The following is a 20538-nucleotide window of genomic DNA, read 5'->3' as shown; positions in this document are numbered from 1 at the left end:
GAAAGAAGTGTATACTTCTGTTCATTCACTTCTCATGCAGGTATAGACATTTTATGATTTCTAAAGTCCAAGCTTTCTGCTTTTTTGCCCCTTTATTTTTCAGGAGCAAGGATTATTATAGCTACAGTTTTGGGGTCAGGTTAACATTATTATTTTTGGCTATAAGAGGGAGACTTAGTAAATTGACTGATTATCATAAGGACTGTAAAACTCTCTTATTCTATGTTTTAGCGAGCCCTTTGACAATATGGGTTACCAAGGCAGCATTATTTTTCTGAAAAATTTCTTGGCTTGTTGAAGAGTGTTCTATGAGGTGTTAAACATGAGTAAAACAAAGGTAGGCAAAGCACATTTTATGTTCTGATATCTTTATTGTTTTATTTAAATGTGTTTATTCACTTGTGAAATATGATGTTTGCATTATTAGTATGAATCAGTAAGAGTCTATATTGTGTTAGAATTTGAGAATTGATAGTGCTAAAATGAGAATTCTCGAATTTTACTAAACAGTTCTCACATATTTGATGTCCTTTAAAAATTTTTAGTTGGATTGAAATCTAATCTGGGGCCAATTCTGTGTCTCCATTACATTAAAAGATGATAATGATTAGATTGAGTGACACTGATTCATTTCGTTTGTCACCAGGTCTCTTAGGGAAAGGGAGTAGTGGCTGTGGATAGGAAAGAGAAGAAGGAAGTTTGAGGAATGCTAGTCATTTTAGCGTAATCCCACTCTTTGGGCATCTTAGGTTAATGGAGGGAGAAGAAGTTTTGAGAAAGGCTCACGAGTGCTTTTGAAAACACTTTCAGGATCATGAAACTAGAGGTAGAAAGAATGTTAGAGATCTGGCTATCCTCATTTTCAGAGTAAGCTTAGTATGACATACTCAGCTAGGGTCAAATGGTAGCGTGACCAAGGCCCCGTCAGTACATTTCTTTGATTCAAAGACAAAAATCCAGGATTCTTTGATAACACCATCTCTTTTTGAATTTTTGTGGGAATAACCTTGAGAATTTGTTTTCTTAGGGAATAGTTTATTTTTCCTCTCCATCACTTTGCTTAATGCCTATACTATAGTAAGTTTTGCTGCATTTGTGGAGAATAAAGATACTATTTTTCCTCCCTGGAAATTGCAAATACAGAGTGTAGCAGTGGGGGAAGGGCATGTGTGGAAGCTTTACACATTGATTTTTAGAGGAAAAATATTTTGAAAATTGACAAAACAGTGATAAATTTATCCTTTAAAATATTTTTCTGCTTCTTTTTCAGAGATTTAAAAAATTCAAGGTAGGAGTTTAACAGTATTTCTCAGCTTCACTGTTATACTTTTAAAATAGTCTCACAGATTTCTTTGGTATTTCTTTATATTTTCAACTTTTGACATTAGATACATATACGTGACTATTTACCTAGTATTTGTGGTAGTCGTCATGTAGCCTTTTTTTTTTAGAGTTTTTTTTTTTAAGATTTTATTTATTTATTAGAGAGAGAGAGACAGTGAGAGAGGGAACACAAGCAGGGGGAGTGGGAGAGGGAGATGCAGGCTTCCCGCCGAGCAGGGAGCCCGATGTGGGACTCGATCCCAGAATCCTGGGATCATGACCTGAGCCGAAGGCAGACGCTTAAAGATTGAGCCACCCAGGCGCCCCTGTCAGGTAGCTTTATAAATCAGTTCTCTTGGTTTATGCTTAAAGTTCTTCTATAGATTTTGCAAGTACAGCAGTTTTAGAGCAGTTGTTTTGACAGTCACACAGCCTCAGGCTTCTTTTTGGCAACGCAGTATCAGAGTATGTCATTTTTTTTTTTTTTAAGTAGGTTCCACCCCTAGCGTGCGGAGCCCAGTGTGGGGCTTGAACTCAACAACCCTGAGATCAAGACCTGAGCTGAGATCAAGAGTCAGATGCTTAATCGACTGAGCCACCCAGGCACCCCATATCATTACTTTTTAATATGAGAATGATTGGTCCTTAATATAAGAATGGTCCTTAAACAGTGTTAAAAAGACAACCAAAATCCTTCATTCTGATTATTAAAAAAAAAAAGAAAATTCTGTTTGAAAATCCTAAAGAAGAAATTCCACAAGTACTTACTTCAGTTGTTGTAATATTTAAATTTTCTAGCCATTAAGAAGTTCCTCTTTGTATCTTACCTAAATACAGAACTCTTTGTTGTATTTCTGAGTCATCTCTGAAAATCAAGGTCAATTGGTCATGGTGTCAGTTTCACGTTAATTAATGAATCCCTGCTTAATATAAAGTCATTTTGAAAAGCTTCAAGCTGCATTCTATGAGGATGGATCTAAAACTTGTTTAGTGTCTTTTCTCCGGATTTCCATGAAAAAAATTACCTTTTCAAAGTTGTTATCCTTCTTTACTGGCCCAATCAGAATAAAGACGGCCTTCAGCCTAGGTGCCTTCATACTTTCAGAAGCAGTTTTTCTTAGATTAGGATCAGCAGTCTCTTTCAGCCTGCATACCATCAGAAAGTGTAACCAAGTGACATCCAAGAGGAGAGAAGAAAGAGCAAGTAAGGGGAGAGGAAAAGAAGCTGGCTGTCACTGGAAGAATGAGGAAGGGAAGATCAAGGGAAGATGGAAAGAGAAATGGGGAGCACAAGAGGTGGACTCAGCAGTGCTAGAAGAAAACCCACAGTGATGTGGGCTGCTGGCCGGTGCCTCCTGGAGCAGATAGCAAGCCGAGGGAGGAGGAGGCGGTCACTGGCATTTAGGGCCTACTTGGTTCTCTTGCTTCTGCCTGGGTTGCCTTGCTCACATTGGGGCCCATCCACATTTGAAGCAGTGTGTTGGTCATAATCTACCTGTTAAAGACTCTGGCAGAAAATTGTGAGGGCTTTCAAAGCAGCATAAAACCAATGAACCTCATTCCTAGATTCCTTAGTTGAGCGAGTTCACAGAAACCAGTAAGGCAATACACATTGTCTGTCTCATGAAGGGCCTCTGAAACTTTTCTACCCAAGTACTTCTGTCTGTAGAGGTGATATGAAATGGCTACCCTAGGGGACAAGTGAAATGTGATCCTGAAGTTTCTCCAGAAGTCTTTTTATCTTGTAAATCTATGCAAATTTTATATTCTGGTCCATAATAGATCTGTTTCCTTTACTAGTAAAACAATATCCCACTCACTCCCACAAATATGAAAATCTTTGATGCTCAGGAACATGGACTGTGCTAACCTGGTAGCTTCAAGGACCACACAGCCCTCCCTTTACCCCAGCAGTGATACATTTCACCTGGTGCACATTCCCAGCAGTGATAATGGGAGAATAGGCAAAACATGTGGCCTTTGAGGGGCTAGACTACCCTGGGGATGACAACTTGGATCTTTCACTGAATAAAACAGTGCCTTTATAAATTATGTTAGCCATTGATATCTTACATAGACTTCCCTCAGCAGCCCTCTGCTCAATTCTAATAGGAAACTTGTTTTGGTGGCTCTAGTCTAGAGCTCCTCAGGGCATGTTGTTAGACCCTATAAAACATCTCGTTAATTTTCACAATTTTCTCTGAGCTGACTGGGTCAGATGTTCCTCTTTCTTGGGCACACAAACGCAATATTCTTTCTCCTCTGAAGGCATCCTACCTAAGTAGGGTCTCCATAAGGTTGCTTGGGAATTTTAAATAATTCATGTAAAATGTTAAATAATTCCTTACATATTGGAAGCTGTCAATAAATGTTAGCTGCTGGCTTATTGTTGCAACTCTCATTGCAATGCATGCCTAGTGTGAGCAAAGCAGTAGTCCTACATGGAGAATGAGAAACTTCATGGCTGGTCAGTCCTTTTGGGTCTTGAGCTGTGAACTGATTTCTCCTTCATGACACTAAGAAATATGTACTTACTACTATATGAGTAAAGAAAATAGAATAACAAATTCTTGAGCAAAAAGATACTAAAAAAATAAAACCATTAACTATGCTAGTGGGAAAGCTTGATCTTAGTTTCACGTGATTTAGCAGTGTGGCCAGGTAATGGAGTTCCGTGGAGGAACAGGGCCTAGCATGGTGCCTAGTTTGTGCTGCTTATGTATGTTGGTTGAATGAATATGATAGGTTGAAACCTGAATATATACATTCCTGAATAAGCAAGGAATTTAAGTGTTATTTAATGCTCAGTGAGAAGCCATTTCAGAATTTTGAAACAGGGAAATGATGTAATCCATTGCTTGGTTTAGACTGGAAGGAAATATGCAAGAAGTTATATTTGATGATGACTGGACTATGGTCAGTTTTTTTTTTACTTTTCTGAAGTTTCTAAGAACTTAGACCCTTCCTAAGGTTTTTTAGAGCACACTTCCGAAGGTGACAGTGCCTCTCTGTGGGGAGGTTAGGGAGGCGGTGAGGGCAGTGAATTTGAATCTGGGAAGGGCAGCATAAGTACTTTGAATGAGAGCTCCCAAAGAGTTGTCCTTCAAGAGAATCACTGTTTTAGGAAATCCTTGAGTATATAAAGTCATAGAAGTTAGAGCTAAATTTAACCGAGAGGCCCTCAGGTGTAACCCTTTTACAACCCTCTGTTACAGATGAGATCCAGTGGATTCCCCAGGGCCCTTCACCCAAGCTTCCTGGTTTCCAGTCCCCGTTGCGCTCTCATATATAATACATTTATGTTTGTGGGGAAAGGGTGGAGGCAGACTCTTAGGGAAGATTGGCCAGCATAGCTTCATCTTCCTGCTCCAGCACACCCGAATGTTTTCCTGTCTTCTTGCTATCTGTTTAAAATGCGCCACCTAGCTAGTCATGTAGGTTCATAAGTATAAGGATGAAAATAAACATCTCATCCCCTCAGAGGCAAATCACTAAACTATTTTGTCATCTTTTCTCACCAGTCTTTTTTTTTAAATACATATTTCTAAAATTAGAATTCTCTTGTTTTATACCTTGTTTTTTTAATTTAATATACCCATATTTACTTATATACTTAAACTTTATATGAGTACATCATTTAAAATGCTTATGTAGTAATATTCCGTCATATTGATGTGTGTGTGTGTACACACACACACACACACACACACATATACAAGTATATATACAATGTATATATAATTAAATCTCTATTGTTAGGTTTCAGTTTTTCTTTTTTTTTTTAAGATTTTATATATTTATTTGACAGAGAGAGACAAAGCTAGAGAGGGAACACAAGCAGGGGAGTGGGAGAGGGAGAGGGAGAAGCAGGCTTCTCGTGGAGCAGGGAGCCCCATGCGGGGCTCGATCCCAGGACCCCGGGATCATGACCTGAGCCGAAGGCAGACGCTTAACAACTGAGCCACCCAGGTGCCCCAGGTCTCAGGTTTTCAAATAAGCTGCTACTTTATAAACGCACATGACTTTAGCAGGCTTAGGAGACTTCTGGGTATTCACACAGTAGTGTGGTTAAAAATCTATGTTTTCTGGGCGCCTGGGTGGCTCAGTTGGTTAAGCGACTGCCTTCGGCTCAGGTCATGATCCTGGAGTCCCAGGATCGAGTCCCACATCGGGCTCCCTGCTCAGCGGGGAGTCTGCTTCTCCCTCCGACCCTCTTCCCTCTCCTGCTGTCTATCTCTCATTCTCTCTCTCACAAATAAACAAATAAATAAAATCTTTAAAAAAAAAAAAATCTATGTTTTCTTTTTACCACCTGGCTGAGAGCAGCCCGTTAAGAGAATGGAGGTTGTGATTTGGCCTAGAGCACATCCTGGGAGGAAAGACTGGGTGGGTGCTAGTGTGGAGGGTTGTAGTTCTTCACCGGCTGCTTGAGTTCCAGAAGAGGGTAGGTACCGGGATACGGAAGATGATACCGAGTAGGAGGAATTTCAGTATTTTCAGAGGAATGGCTCTGTTTTCTTTTTCTGGTCCACATGACCTTTGTTCCAAGGCTTAAAGCTCAGGCTGTTTTCTGACTTTTGTGGTTCTTCTATGCAGTAGATTTACGAAGTATTGGTTAAAAGGTTGGGCACTTGAGCACCACTTCAGTTATTTCCAGTTTCCGACCTAACTACTTAAAAACTTTTGAACATTATTTTTATGAGTCGTGGGTTACCCTGCACCCAAGTATTAAGTGTGTTGTGTCAGCCAAATGGAAGTGAAAGGGTAGACAATGACAGGCTTAGTGACTAATCAAATGTCATTAGGAAAGGACAAGAAGGCATCAAATAGATGTAAGGGCTAAAAGCCTCAGAACTGGTAAAATGAGTGTTGCTGATTTGTGGAGAAACCTGGAAGATGACACCTGAAAACTCCTATTGCATTTCGGGAACTCGTGCTGGTGAAAGATACAGGGCTAATGCAGATAAAACTGTGACTTGTAGATATTCTAAACGCCCTTATCTTAGCCAGTAGTTTCAGTTAGGGCTTGAAACAACATATCCGTTTGTACTTCTACATATCGGAATGGGTAAATTTGCATTTCACATGCTCCTCCTTTAGTTGAAAACAATTGATTATATAGGAGAGGGATGGTATTATAAATCAGGTTTTAGTTCTGCTGCTGATTTACTATATGACATTGGACAAGGCATTTCACCTCTCTGGCTTCTAATCTGTAATTAAAAGGATAATTACTGGTTTAAATAATTTTTGAAGTTCCTTCTGAACCTAGAGTCTTTATTTCTAAAACAAAAAATGACCCCTGAGGTAGTGGTTGGCTATACTTTCTTGAATTTGAAAAATTAAGCAAAATGCTGATCTGGTAGATTCCTATAACTTTTAAGTGTAGCTTCTTGAAGGTGTCCCTCTATCAACTGAAGAACAAATGTCTCAGTTTAATATATGACTGCATCAAAAAAAAAAAAAAATGCAACCACAGTAGGTGACCAAAGGGGATAAGTAACTTTCAGGAATTTTGAAAGCCCAGTAGTATTTAGTATATGCTCTCTCAGCATTAAAAAGGTCACCTTGCTAATACATGTTAATTTTGAAAGTTGAATTGACCTTTGGAATTTTAATATCAACCTTTTTTGGTGTGTTTAGAGGTTGGAGCAATCACAGAAGAAACAGAAGCCTGTGATTGGTGGAGTTTGGGTGCTGTCCTCTTTGAACTTCTCACTGGCAAGGTAAGCAGTGACCTGGACGTTTAATAAGTTTACCCAGATGCTACCTTGATTTCAAATTGAGAACATTTAACCTTTGCCTTTAGTTGTTAGATCAGAGACTAAATAAGAAAACCTTTGATTAAAAAAAAAAAAGGCAGAAAAATGCAAGTTTATCTAGATTCCAGATTTTTTTAAGAAGTATTACATTGGATAAATAATAAAATTCCATTATGTCATAATGTTAGCACATAGATATATGACTAAACATTCTTTTTCTTCATTTTCTATGATTCAGTTTTAACAGCATTAAATCTGTAATGTTCATGTAAGGATGTATTAGAATTCTCTGGATGTTTTAAACATCTTGTTGGAAAGCAGGAGGGGATTCTCATTTTAGAAAATTAATGTAGATATAAAAGGTAACATTACGTTTTTTCTCAATACTGTAAATTTTTCCTGTCCTAGCTTAAGGACAGAATTTATACTCTCTCTGATCAATAACTTAAGTAAGATATTTGAGGTTAATAGACTTTAGTAGAGTATTGTGCACATTGCCTCCTGGGAAGAAAACAGAGGAAATGAGCCGTCCTGCTTTTGTAAGTAGTCATCTACCTTGAATATGTAGATAATACTGAACTCTTAAGATTGTTGTGGATTATTACAGATCACCTACATGTACAATTAAATCATAAAGTGCTATAAATATATAAAGTGTTATTATTAACCAATTCTAAACTTAGAAGGTTTTTCAGAACATTAAAAATTCAAGATACCAAGTCCCTTTTTAGTTTTTGTGTGTAAGGTAAACTTTTCTATTATGAGCCATGCCCTGTATAACTAAGGGAAGAGGGCTGGCAGCATAAGCTTATGATGTGATTTTGGTGATTGCCTTCATTTCAGTCAGAAGTTCTGTAGGCTCGTGGTCCTTGGCCTGAACTGCTTAGGAGACACTGTGTTGATTAATACATCTCCAGTTAAGATGGTTGTTGAGCTTTCTATACTTGCTATCCATAAATCCTGTGATAGAACAGAATATGATGTTATTTGGGATAAGAAGTGTACCTGATTGATTATTTCAGACTCTGGTTGAGTGCCATCCAGCAGGAATAAATACTCACACTACTTTGAACATGCCAGAATGTGTCTCTGAAGAGGCTCGCTCACTCATACAACAGGTAATTTAATTGACCTCTACTGGCCAAGTATATCAGCCATGCAAATTAGCAGAGTCCATAGTTATAAAACCTTAAAGATAATTAGTTTGGGGCAAGAAACACTCATTACTAATTACAAATTCAGAACTGATACTGTGTATGGTTAGGCTTCTGCTATTATTTAAGTATTAGTGAGGTCAGAGAGAACAGTTAAAGCTTATTGGTGTTTAAGTCTTTTTTTTTTCCCCCAAAATCCAGGCTAATGTTTCGTCAATTTCATATGTTTGTGTAGGTATGAGATTTAAGTATCGTTTTTAGCTTGTCTGGAGCTGCTCTATTTCTGCTATTACATTTTGTAACCATATTGTTTTCTTTTTTTTTTTTTGACTGGATATTTTCAATCTTTAATTCATATTTAGAAACTTAGGAATAGGCTACTCAGGTTGCTGTGGAGAAAAGTAGTGTTGGAAAATCTTGCCAAGGACGCCTGGGTGGCTCAGTCGTTAAGCATCTGCCTTTGGCTCAGGTCATGATCCCAGGGTCCTGGGATCGAGCCCCGCATCGGGCTCCCTGCTCTGCTGGAAGCCTGCTTCTCCCTCTCCCACTCCCCCTGCTTGTGTTCCCTCTCTCGCTGTGTCTCTCTCTGTCAAATAAGTAAATAAAATCTTAAAAAAAAAAAATCTTGCCAAGTTAGATTACTCCTAGCTTCATCCTTTGATGGAAGTTGAACATTGATGTCAGTTAGTGCATTTTCGGTGGCTTTAAAGAAAGAGACTATTGATAATTAAAGTTCAGTATCCCAAAGCTAGGCTTAGAACTCCAGTGAGCTTCTTAAATTGATTCCTCACTTTTAAAATGCTCCTCTAATTTTGAATAGTGAGTTTTGGAGAGTGTACTGAGGGTTGTCAGCATTGGGGTATGATAGACTCACAGCAAATCAGCAGGAATTGTCAGACCTAGGATCCTTATAGTTTTAAGAGAAACATAAAGGGAAAAGGTGATTTGAAAAAGATCAATAATTAACATTTTTGTTTCATGAAACCTGAATTATTATTTTTTTAAGAAAGGGGGAGGGGAGAATATACAGAGAAGAGAATTACCTAGTATTCTCTTGAAGAGTGATTTGGGTTCCATTCAACAAATATATGCACAAATATATGCAAGACATAGTGCTGTAAGCTGTGAGGGTGAGACTCACAAATCACTGTATCACGGACGGATTGGATCAAAGCTGTCCGAGGCTTAAAAACTAGTCTGGCAAGTCAAGATAAGGAGGGGCTATAGTTGATGCAGTGATAGTATTAGGAAAGTTTTTGTGTAGTGGCTGTTATTTTGTGGAGCTCTAGAATTTTGGTGTGACAAGGTAGGATGTGGCGGAAATAGCTAGGTGGAATGAACAGCTTCAAAGAGGGAAGGAGTCCAAAAGACCCAAATTAGGAAATCAAAAGTTTGGTTTATCTGGAGTGGAGGAGTGAATATAGGAACGAGTAATAGTATTAGATGGGTGTGGAAAGGTAAGTTGGAGTTCTCTTACGGGGTTCTGTTATGATCACCAGGGAAGAGTGATCATACTTGATTCAGTTAAAAAAAAAGGGATATTTGGAGTTCTTGTGCAGAAGAATGAAAGGATCAGATTTGTGCTTTAGGAAGATTAAAATTTCCCAGAGAATGTAAACATAAAGAAACATAACCAGGTTGGAAATAATGAGATGAGAATACCCTTGAGCACTTTGGAAAAGGATTAAGAGGTAATACAAAGATATAGAACACGTTTCATTCTAAGGGGAAAAAAACGACACTACTCATTTGATTTCATCTTATTTGTTGTGGCACAACAAGATAAATTCCAAGTATTTTTTGGTAAATAATTTGAGGAAGGCTAGCAAATGCTTTTTGTTTGTTTGTTTCCCTCCTTAAAGTCCTTATTATATAAAACTGAGTATAGAATTACCTACACAATTTATAAAGGTCCGTTGCTCCTGTCTTTATTAGAAAATATGTTATGAAGGAATCTTGGCTTAAAGTTTGTTAAATTCTCCGATACAGATACTTATATAGTAAATCAGCTTTCTGTCATTGGCCTGCCTAAGGAAACTACCACTCATGTTGAGGAAACATCATCAGGAAAGGGAAAAGGGGTCTCTTGGCATGATTAGCAATTTGTCATTTTGACTTTCCTCTTCCACTACCTCACAGGTCATAGGGGTCATTTTTTTAAAAATCACAAAATGATTTATATGGAAATAATTATTCTGCTTTGGGGAGATTTCCCCCTCTTTTGTCTTTCAGCTCCTTGCTTTCTTCCTAGATTTCATAATCCCCAGTACCCATGGTTCAGTCATCTCAGTCATGTGAATGGTCCTAAAGTAGACATAGTTACATTTTAAATGCAATTAAAGGAAAGATGCTTACATTTTACAAATCCTCAGAGCATGTATATTTGTACTTCACAAATTGTGACACAATTGTTTTGTTAGTTGAAAAATACTATAAGAAAAAGACCTTCAAAACAAATTTTTGTGTCTTCATTGCTCCCAGCTTTATTGCCTGAATATTATTCAGGAGAAGGGAGGTTGGCAGTGACTATTTTGGTTTTGTCACTGGCTGCTGACACATTTGCTTGAGCAATGGAATCTTTGTGTGGTCTCTCTTGAGGCCTGGTATAGTATTTAAAATGGCAGGATAAACAAGATAGTCATGGGTAAGACAATTATACTTTTGTCTGTAGATTTATATTTACAGATTTGTAGCAAAGTCCATGAACTAATTAAATTGACTTTAGTAAAAGTCAAAATAGGAACCTTTATTGGAATTTCATAATGAGGTCATGTTTTGGAAAGAATAGGGGTGGAAAAGCCAATTGTAACCCAGAAGAAAGAATTTTCTTTCTGTTCATATGTTTATTGAAATATTAAAAAATATGCTGTAGTTATATTTAATTCTTACCAATGTTTGATATTTTAAATTTATATTAAATTGTTTTATGCCTTCCACATTTCAGTCGGTTAGACATGAGTTGTCAGATTTTGAAAATGGATTTGATACATTTAGGATACTCTTACAACGTTTGTTTAATAATAGCAGCTTTTCACGTAACACCTTTTAGCAATATCTAGTATTAAAATTCTTTGAGCAGTTAGCTTTAATAAACAATAGTCATTTTGAATGCTAGATACAATAATTTCAAGTGAAAAGATTGAGTACAGTCTTTTGAAGTATATGCTTCATACCTCTTTTGTATTTGGTAATATTAAAGTGAAGTAGTAGATTCTTGGCATTTGCAAAAGATTACATACTCATGAAGCAGTATAGTGTTATGTTTAAGAGCATGGATTCTGGAGCCACAGTGCCTGAATTTCACATCTTATCTTTGCTACTTTCTACTTGTATGATCTTAAATAAGTTACTTAATTTCTCTGAGTCTCTGTTTTCTCATCTATAGAGAGAATAGAATAGTAGCTACTCATAGAGTTGTTGAGAATTAAATTAATTTAACTATGCTATGCACTTAGAATAATGCCTGGCACACAGTGAGTGTCACATAAATGTTTTATATCATTATTATTGATAGGGTAATATTGAAGGTTCATAATACATAGTAATTTGTATTTGATGAAGCATGTGTTGAATTATAGGGTTGCTAATGTAGGTGAGGCAACTGCTGGTGATACAGGTGAAAAGGTCGGAAAAAGTAGTGGACTGGCACATAATAGGAAATCAATTGATATTTTTCATACAAATAATTGAATTAATGAATCATAAATGAAAAAAACAGAAATAAAGGTAAAAAGAGAAGAAACAGAAGTTTTGGTTGAATACATAGAAACATTAATGTAAAGAAATAATTTAAATATTTACTATGAGAATATTCTCAAATTTGAATGGCTGTATAGTCATATAAGGAAGTTGGCAAATTCTCTCTTGAGAAAGGAAGTTATAACATTGGACAGAATTGGCAAAAACAACCATCTCAATGCTTTGGAAATTGATCAAAGGGATACAACAATCTGAAAAGTGTTTATACTTGAAAAACAGCCAAACTTTGGGAAAGAAGAGTGGGACTCTGTGGCAGTTTTGCCTGGGCTGCTCCCATTCTCTTTTCTCTGCTTGGTCAGGTGTGCAGTTTCTTCCAGATTGAAGCAGGCTGTGAGGACCAACCCTGAGGTTGCATGCCTGTGGATAGGAGCAGGGAACGATCCCAGTTGAAAGTAAAAACCAGGGGAGATTTGTAAGTGGCCTACATTTTTAATGTGTTCTCCTACGCATCGGCAGAGGACAGAAGCTTTAGGGGCTGAGGTTTAATATAACCTCTTTTCAGTCACAGATTGACCACTATGCTATGCACACACAGGGTGATTCCTAGGAAGTGAAGCTCAAAAATAAAAACAAGGAGAAAAGCATGGGCAGAGAGAGCAACAGTTGCTTGTTACAAAGTGATGGGAGGAGCGGATTACAGATCTAGCCGAGATCCTGTGCCAAACCAAGAACAGACCAACCAACAGCAATGATAACTGTCTTCTTGGGGAAGAAAGTTGGACTCTAGAGTTGCTAAAATGTCCTCCAAAATATCCTGTTTTCAGCAAATATTATATGATATACACAGAAACAAAAAAATGTGACTCATATGCAGGGAAGAAAGCAGTCAGTAGAAATTGACTCTGAATGTCCCCAGGTTGAATTAAACAGACTTCAAAGTGGTTATTATAAATATGTTCAAAGAACTAAAAGGAAACCATGTCTAAAGAATTAAAGGAAAGTATGACAACAATGAATCAGCAAATAGAAATTCTCAATGAGATATAAATTATATTTTTTAAAAAAGAACCAAATAGAAATTCTCAAGTTGAAAAATACAGTAATAACAATAATTATTGTTTCAATAATTGAAATTCACTAGGGGGAAAATTGATTAGAGCATCTCAACAGCAAATTTGAGATATATGAGGGAAGAATCAATAAACTTGAAGATAGAATGATAGAAATGAACAAATCTGGGGGGGGTGGGGAGGACCAGAAAAAAGAAAAATGAACAGGGCTACACAAACCTGTAAGATAATATCAGATGTACCAGCGAGTCCCAGAAAAGGAAAGGGAGAAAGGGGGAGCAAAAGTATTTGAAAAAGTAATGGCTAAAAAACACCCTAAATGTGATGAAAAACATTGATAGGCATCCAAGAAGCTCAATGGACTTTAATTAGGAAAATACACCCAGTCATATTGTTGAAAAACAAAAACAAAGAGGAAAATCTTGAAAGCAGCAAAAGAAAAACCACTCACTTTATACAAGGAAACCTTAATGTCTGACTTCTCATCAAAAACGTTGGAAGACAGTACACACTTTCAGCTATAAAATAAGTCACGGAGATGAAAAGTACCCATAGGGAATGTAGTCAGTAATATTGTAACAACACTGTGTGGTGACAAATGGTGATTATACATACTGTGGTAAGCACTGAGTAAAGCACAGATTGTTGCATCAATACGTTGTACACCTGAAACTAATATAATATTGTATGTCAATTATACTTCAATAATAATGATAAATAGTAATACCAATAGAAGACAGAAGACAGTGAAATAACATATTCAAAGTGCCGAAAGGAAGTTAACTTTCAACCAAGAATTCTATATCCAGCAAAAGAATCCTTCGAAAATGAAGATGAAATAGGGGCGCCTGGGTGGCTCAGTCGTGAAGCGTCTGCCTTTGGCTCGGGTCATGATCTCAGGGTCCTGAGATCAAGCCCCGCATTTGGCTCTCTGCTCAGCGGAGAGCCTGCTTCTCCCTCTCCCACTCCCCCTGCATGTGTTCCCTCTCTCGCTGTGTCTCTGTCAAATAAAGAAAATCTTAATTAATAAATAAATAAATAAATAAATAAATAAATAAATAAATAAAAGGATGGTCTGAAAAAAAAAATGAAGATGAAATAAATTCCTGAGTAAAGACTGAGAGAATTCATTGCTAGACTTGCCTTACAAGAAATAATTCAGGAAGTCTTTCAGGCTGAAAGGAAATGACGATACCACATGGTAACTTGAATCTGTAGGAGGAAATGAAGAGCACTGGAATGGTAAAATATGAGTCCATGAAAAAGACAATGAAAAAGACTATTTTTTTCCTCATTTTTCTTCTCAACTTCTTTTGAAAGACATAAGATTGTTTGAAACTAATTATAACATGCTGTTGAGTTTATAACATACAAATGTAATATATTACATATATGACAGTAATAGACAAAAGGCAGAAGGAATGGAGCTATCATAGAGCAGAGTTTCTACATTTCACTGGAATTAAGTGAGTCTTAATCTGAAGTAGATTGTGATAAATTTTATTTTTTTTTAGAGAAGGGAGGGAGAGGGAGAGAGAGAGAATCCCAAGCAGGCTCCATGCCCAGTGTGCAGAGCCCGATGTGGGGCTTGATCCTATAACCCCAAGATCATGACCTGAGTCGAAATCAAGAGTCAGACGCTCAACCGACATAACCATAAGAGAGCTGAAGTGGCTATACTAAATTCCTGACAAAATAGATGTGAAGGCAGGAGACTTACTAGAAACTAAGATATTTCATAGTGATAAAGGGTCAGTACATAGAAAGATATAACAATAAATGGATATGCTCTAATAACAGCCTCTATACATATGAAGCAAAATCTGACTGAATTGAAGGGAAAATAGATAATCCAATAATAATAAATGGGGGCTTCAATACCTCATTCTTGATAAATGATAGAAAATCAGCAAGGATACTGAGAAGACTTCAACAACATTATCCAACATCTCTGACATATATGGAACAATGATTGCAGAATACATTCTTATCACATGTACATGGAACGTTCTCCAAGATAGACCACATGCTATACCACAAACAAGCTTCAATATTAAAGGGGGATTAAAATCATACAACATATTCTAATCATAACAATTTAATTAGAAATCAGAAAGAGATCTGGTGAGTCTACAAATATTTGGAAATTAAACAGCACACTTCTGCATAGCCTATGAATCTCAAAGAAGAGGTCTCAAGAGAATCTAGAAAGTATTTTTAATGGTATGAAAACACAAAATATATCAAAATTTATCAGCTGCAGCTAAATCAGTTATTGAGGAAATTTATGGCTTATAAACACCTATATCAGAAAAGAAGAGAGGTCTTGAATGAAAATCTCACCTTGAACCTTGGGAAACTAGAAAATTACTAAAACATTCTTGTGCTATTAGAGCAAAGATAGGCATATAGATCAATGGGTTGGAATTGAGTCTCCAGAAATAAACCCTTATATTTATGGTCAGTTGATTTTCAATAAAGGTGCTGAGAGAATTTGATGGTGAAAAAATAGTCTTTTCAACAAATGGTGCTGGGAAAATCAAATAAGTCACATGCTAAAACCAAAATGAACTAAGACCCTTACTTCATACCATATTCAAAAATTAACTCAAAATAGCTCTTAGACTTATATAGATGGGAGCTAAAACTAAAAATTGTAGAAACCATAGGAGAAAATCTTCTTGACAGGTTAGGCAAAGAGTTATTAGATATGACACCAGAAACATCCATAAAAGAAAACAGTTGATAATGTGGGCCTCATTGAAATTAAAAACTTTTATACTTCAAAAGATATCAGTAAGAAAATGAAAAGACAAGCCACAGAGTGGGAGAAAATATTTCAAATCGTGTAACTAATAGGGACTTGTATTCAGAATGTATAGAGAACTCTTATAGGGGCACCTGGCTGGCTAGGTTGGTAGAGTGTACGATTGTTGATCTTGGGGTTGTAAATTCGAGCCCCACATTGGGTGTAGGGATTACCTAAAATCAAGTCTTAAAAAAAAAAGAATTCTTATAACTCAATAAATAGACAATTCAGTATAAAAATGGGCAAAGATCCACAAAGGAAGCCTTACCATGAAAAGATGCTCACCGCCATTACTCACTAGGGAATACAAATTAAAATCATAATAAGATGCCACTAATACCCACTGAAAGGCCTGTAATCAAAAGATAGTATCAAGTATTGGTGAGGATGTAGAAAAACTGGAACTCTCATACATTGCTGGTGGGAATGTAAAATGGTGCAGCTACTTTAGAAAGGTCTGGCAGTTTCTTAAGCTAAACATAAAATTTGCCACATGACCCAGCAGTTCACTCCTAGAAATGTCCTTGAGAGAAATGAAGACATATGTTTACACAAAGACATATATGTGAATATTAATAGCAGTATTACTCATTATGGCCTCAACCTGGAAAGACTACAGGCCTATTAACTGGTGAGTAGATTAACAAAATGTGTTCTATCTAAAAATTGGAATGCTATTCAGAAATAAAAGGTAACAGGCTGTTGATACCTGCTACAACATGGATGAATCTGAAAAACATTATGCTAAGTAAAAGAAGGCAACTACAAAAGGCAACATATTTTATGAGTCCATTTACATGAAATATCTAGAAAGGTCACATTTATTGAGACTAAAAGCAGATCACTGTTTGCCTAGGGCTGGGGATGGAAGTGAGGATTAAGGCAAACAGTGTGAGGAAACTTTTTAAGGTGATCACAGTGTTCTGAAACTGGATTGTGTGATGGTTGCACAACTTTTTACATTTATTAAGAATCACTGAATTGGGGGTGCCTGGGTGGCTTAGTCGTTAAGCGTCTGCCTTCGGCTCAGGTCATGATCCCAGGGTCCTGGGATTGAGCCTCGCATTGGGTTCCATGCTCCGCGGGAAGCCTGCTTCTCCCTCTCCCACTCTCCCTGCTTGTGTTCCCTCTCTCACTGTGTCTCTCGCTGTCAAATAAATAAAATCTTAAAAAAAAAAAAAAAAAGAATCACTGAATTGTACACTTACACCAGTGAATTTTATGCTATATAAATTATCCCTTAGTAAAGCTGTTAAAACAAAACATGAGGATGCACGAATGTCTCAAGACACATTTTTTCAGCATGCCCATGAAAGAAGTAACTGGATGTCTCAGATTTTGGCTCAATATCTAATTAATGTCACAATGTGCTTTGGAATAGGAAATTGATAGGTGTAACTGTCCTATTACGAGTTTGAGAGAACCAAAGTGAATACTCAAAGTCATGTTTCAAATCAGTTGAAAAGCCATAAACTCAGATATCCCCCACCACCCCACAGCTACAGTGGTATAAGACATAGCTCCCTTTCAAGGAAATCTCATCGGTTGGCTATTAATCAAGTCCATTGTCACTAGAGTTGAATCGAGCAGTTCTTTCCTTTCATATATTTTTGTTTTCCTTTGATTCACCACTTGGATTCCTATTACTCACTAAATCCTTCCTTTGTAGCTCTTGCAGTTCAACCCTGTGGAGCGTCTTGGTGCTGGAGTTGCTGGTGTTGAAGATATCAAATCTCATCCATTTTTTACCCCTGTGGATTGGGCAGAACTGATGAGATGAGCATAAGCCAGGGTTATCAGCACACATTCCGACCTTCTCTGTGACAGGCATCTCCAGCACGGAGGCAGCCCTGCCTCACACTCACCGATGGAGCACCGAGACATTGGAATAAAGACCTTTAGAAGAAATGGGGGAAGAAAAAGGCTGAAAGAGAAAAGTTTCTTTACCATTACTCTCTGGACAAGATATTGGCTACATTTGCAAGGGGCATTTATGTGCAAACCTTTAAATAAGGTGTGATCTTTATTTTATCTGCATTTAGTGTTGCAGATGAGTTGTAAACCCAACTGGAGGAGGAATGCCCTTCAAGAACTTCCTCTGAAAGCTCCAAGTGTACATTTAAGTGTTACTTGAAAGGAGGACCTTTACATGGCAGCTAATAGTGCTTTCTGCTAAGCAAGATTGGTTTATATTATCATAATTAATATTTGCTGAATAATACACTAAAAGTGCTTCATGAATATTGTCATCTATGGAGCTTAAAAATTGAGGAAAAAAGAATATATACATCATGTCTGATAGAAAACATCTGCCACGATGCTATATAATTAGTGTATGCTGAATGTGGTTCCATATTATTTCATTACTTTCAGAAGTCCACTGAGAAGAAAACGCTCACGTTGCCAACCTCGTATACTTTGTTGGTTGGTACTGCTTAGGAAGGGTTCATAGAAACACTCACCGTCTCTCTTCAACTTTATCTTTCTGCTCCCTACACCTGTTGCCTGTTCTCTCATATTCTGTTCCCTCTTCCTCCACTCGTACATACGCAACAAAAAGGGAAGGGAGTATTTATTTCCCAAATTGTATCACCTTAATAAGGACTAAGAAATCATGATTATAAAATAAATGTAATAAAAACTGAAATCTCTCCTTCATTTATTTGCTTAAGTTTTTTGCTTTGTTTTATTTTAGAAAGGCCTCTCTTTCTTTCATCTTGGAATTTTAGCAATTACTGCTGCTTCTTATGCTTAACTTCATTTTAGGGTTTTGGTTTGGTGTAGTAAGAACCAAAGGATCTCATCTAAATGGAATTGGATGGCAATCCTATTTTATTACTTAGTGACGGGATTTCCAGATCTGACCTCCTAATTTACTTGACATGATATAGAAAGAATATGAGCATTTACACCTCTCCAGACATTTGTTATTTGTTATTTCTGTGTGTTGCTAAGATAGCTCCTGCATTTGTGCCTTGTTTATAATAATTTACAAATGTTTCTAAAACATTAATGTCTGTTTTTAAAACTTTATCCAATGAAGAAAGAATAAGTCACTTTTTCAGAGTTAGGAGCCATCAGAAATAATGAAGGTTTTCCATATATTTTAATCCTTTAAGGTCTGAGATTGTACGGGAGCCCCTTCCTTCTCCAAGAGCATCTCTACAGCTTCCATCTGCCGTGAGCTAGGTCCTCCCATCAAAATAAATGGAAGCAGAAAATGCTTTAGTGAAACAAAGGAAATGTGCAAGCATTTTTTTCTTTTTCTATTTTCCTACTTCCCCCTTTTCCTTCTGGTTCCCTTATAACCTGAACCTCAGATGAAGGACTGCAACAACACCAGGATGGGGAGCAGGTCACCAGGATCAAAGCACAATCAAGATGACATCACTCCCTGGAACTGGGTTTCAACTCACCAGCCCTCCCTGGCCTCATAACAGGAACTCGTGCAGGTGAGACTAAAGAATGACTTCCTGTGTAGGACCAGTAGGAAATCTGCAAGTACTTAGAGCTACCCGTGGCAGAGCTTCCTTCCAGAAATGCCCTATGACATGAAAGTAGGCCTTCACAGCTAAGGTGAAGCTCCCAGCCCTACCACGTGATTTTGGTTCCTTGGATTCAGGACGGTCATGTCGACAGATGGCTGCTGCGTCAGTGTGTTGACCGGTCCGTTGCTTCAGTTCCCTCTTTCTCTCTCTATGTCTGGTTGGAACTTAATGTAAATACGTCATCCGTAATCATGGTGGACATGAATTATTACAGTGAGGAACACATAGGACATGGCTTTGGGGTGACAGACCCAAGTCTGTTTTTATATGATGATGTATATTAAAATATTAGTATTTCTAATGCTCTGGGTGATCCTGCTTTTTTGTTTGTTGTTTTTAACTTTTATTTTTTTTGAGCATATGGCCTATAGGTCCAAACATAACTTGCCACTTTATATTTTTCATGTGATTTTCTTATTGAAGTAAAACATACATAACATAAAATTGACCATATAACCACTTTTCAGTATACAGTTTATTGGCATTGAGTACATTCCCATTTTTATCCAACCATCACCTTTCCATTATCCCAAATTGAAAGTCTGCACCCATTAAACAATAACTTCCCATATTCTCCTTCCTCCCAGCATGTAGTAACCACTCTTCTACTTTCTGTCTCTATGGATTTGACTCTTCTAGGTCTCTCATATAAGTGGAATCCTATAATATTTGTCCTTTTGTGTCTGGCTTATTTCACTTAATGTAATGTTTTCAAGGTTCATCCATACTGTAGCATATATCAGAATTTAATTCCTTTTTAAAGGCTGGATAATATTCCACTGTATGTAGAGACCCCATTTTGTTTAGCCATTCATCTGTCATTGGACATTTGGGTGTTTCCTACCTTTTGGTTGTTATGAACATGGATGTATAAACATCTGTTCAAGTCCCTACTCTGATTTGATTTTATATTTTTATATGAAATTACCAGTGTCACTGACTATTATTTTACGGTGCTCTTTATTAAGAGAGCTTTTCCACCAGGTTCTCAGTAACATGGTGGTATAATGCCACCTATCGTAAGAAAGGGTATGAAAGTCATTTCTATTTCATAGAAACAAAGTTGAGCTCCCTACGAGTAACAAAGAATGCTATTATTTTATCTTTCTTTTTCTTTCTTTCTTTCTTTCTTTCTTTCTTTCTTTCTTTCTTTCTTTCTTTCTTTCTTTCTTT

The 20538-nt window shown here is 37.1% G+C and overlaps 1 protein-coding gene across 10 annotated transcripts in view; it reads left to right on the top strand.

Moving 5' to 3' along the window:
* RPS6KC1 (ribosomal protein S6 kinase C1) overlaps nt 1–19667 on the top strand; it is a 178310-nt gene extending 158643 nt beyond the window's left edge. For 5 of the 10 annotated variants that reach the window (XM_025877632.2, XM_073900192.1, XM_073900191.1 and 2 more), the window contains 3 exons: nt 6967–7049; nt 8108–8203; nt 19138–19667. In XM_025877632.2, coding sequence (XP_025733417.1) covers nt 6967–7049; nt 8108–8203; nt 19138–19254 — 296 coding nt within the window. In that variant the 3' untranslated portion in view covers nt 19255–19667. Of the gene's footprint in view, nt 1–231; nt 338–6966; nt 7050–8107; nt 8204–17486; nt 18230–19137 lie in introns of those variants that run through there. The other 5 variants (XM_025877634.2, XM_073900194.1, XM_073900193.1 and 2 more) reach the window with 2 other exon arrangements.
* Nucleotides 19668–20538: the final 871 nt, after the last annotated feature.

This window comes from Callorhinus ursinus, unplaced genomic scaffold, assembly GCF_003265705.2.
Source record: "Callorhinus ursinus isolate GAN/ISIS: 27379988/994484 unplaced genomic scaffold, GSC_fseal_2.0 scaffold13, whole genome shotgun sequence".
Classification (NCBI taxonomy): domain Eukaryota; kingdom Metazoa; phylum Chordata; class Mammalia; order Carnivora; family Otariidae; genus Callorhinus; species Callorhinus ursinus.
This window is presented reverse-complemented; position numbering and strand designations above follow the sequence as displayed.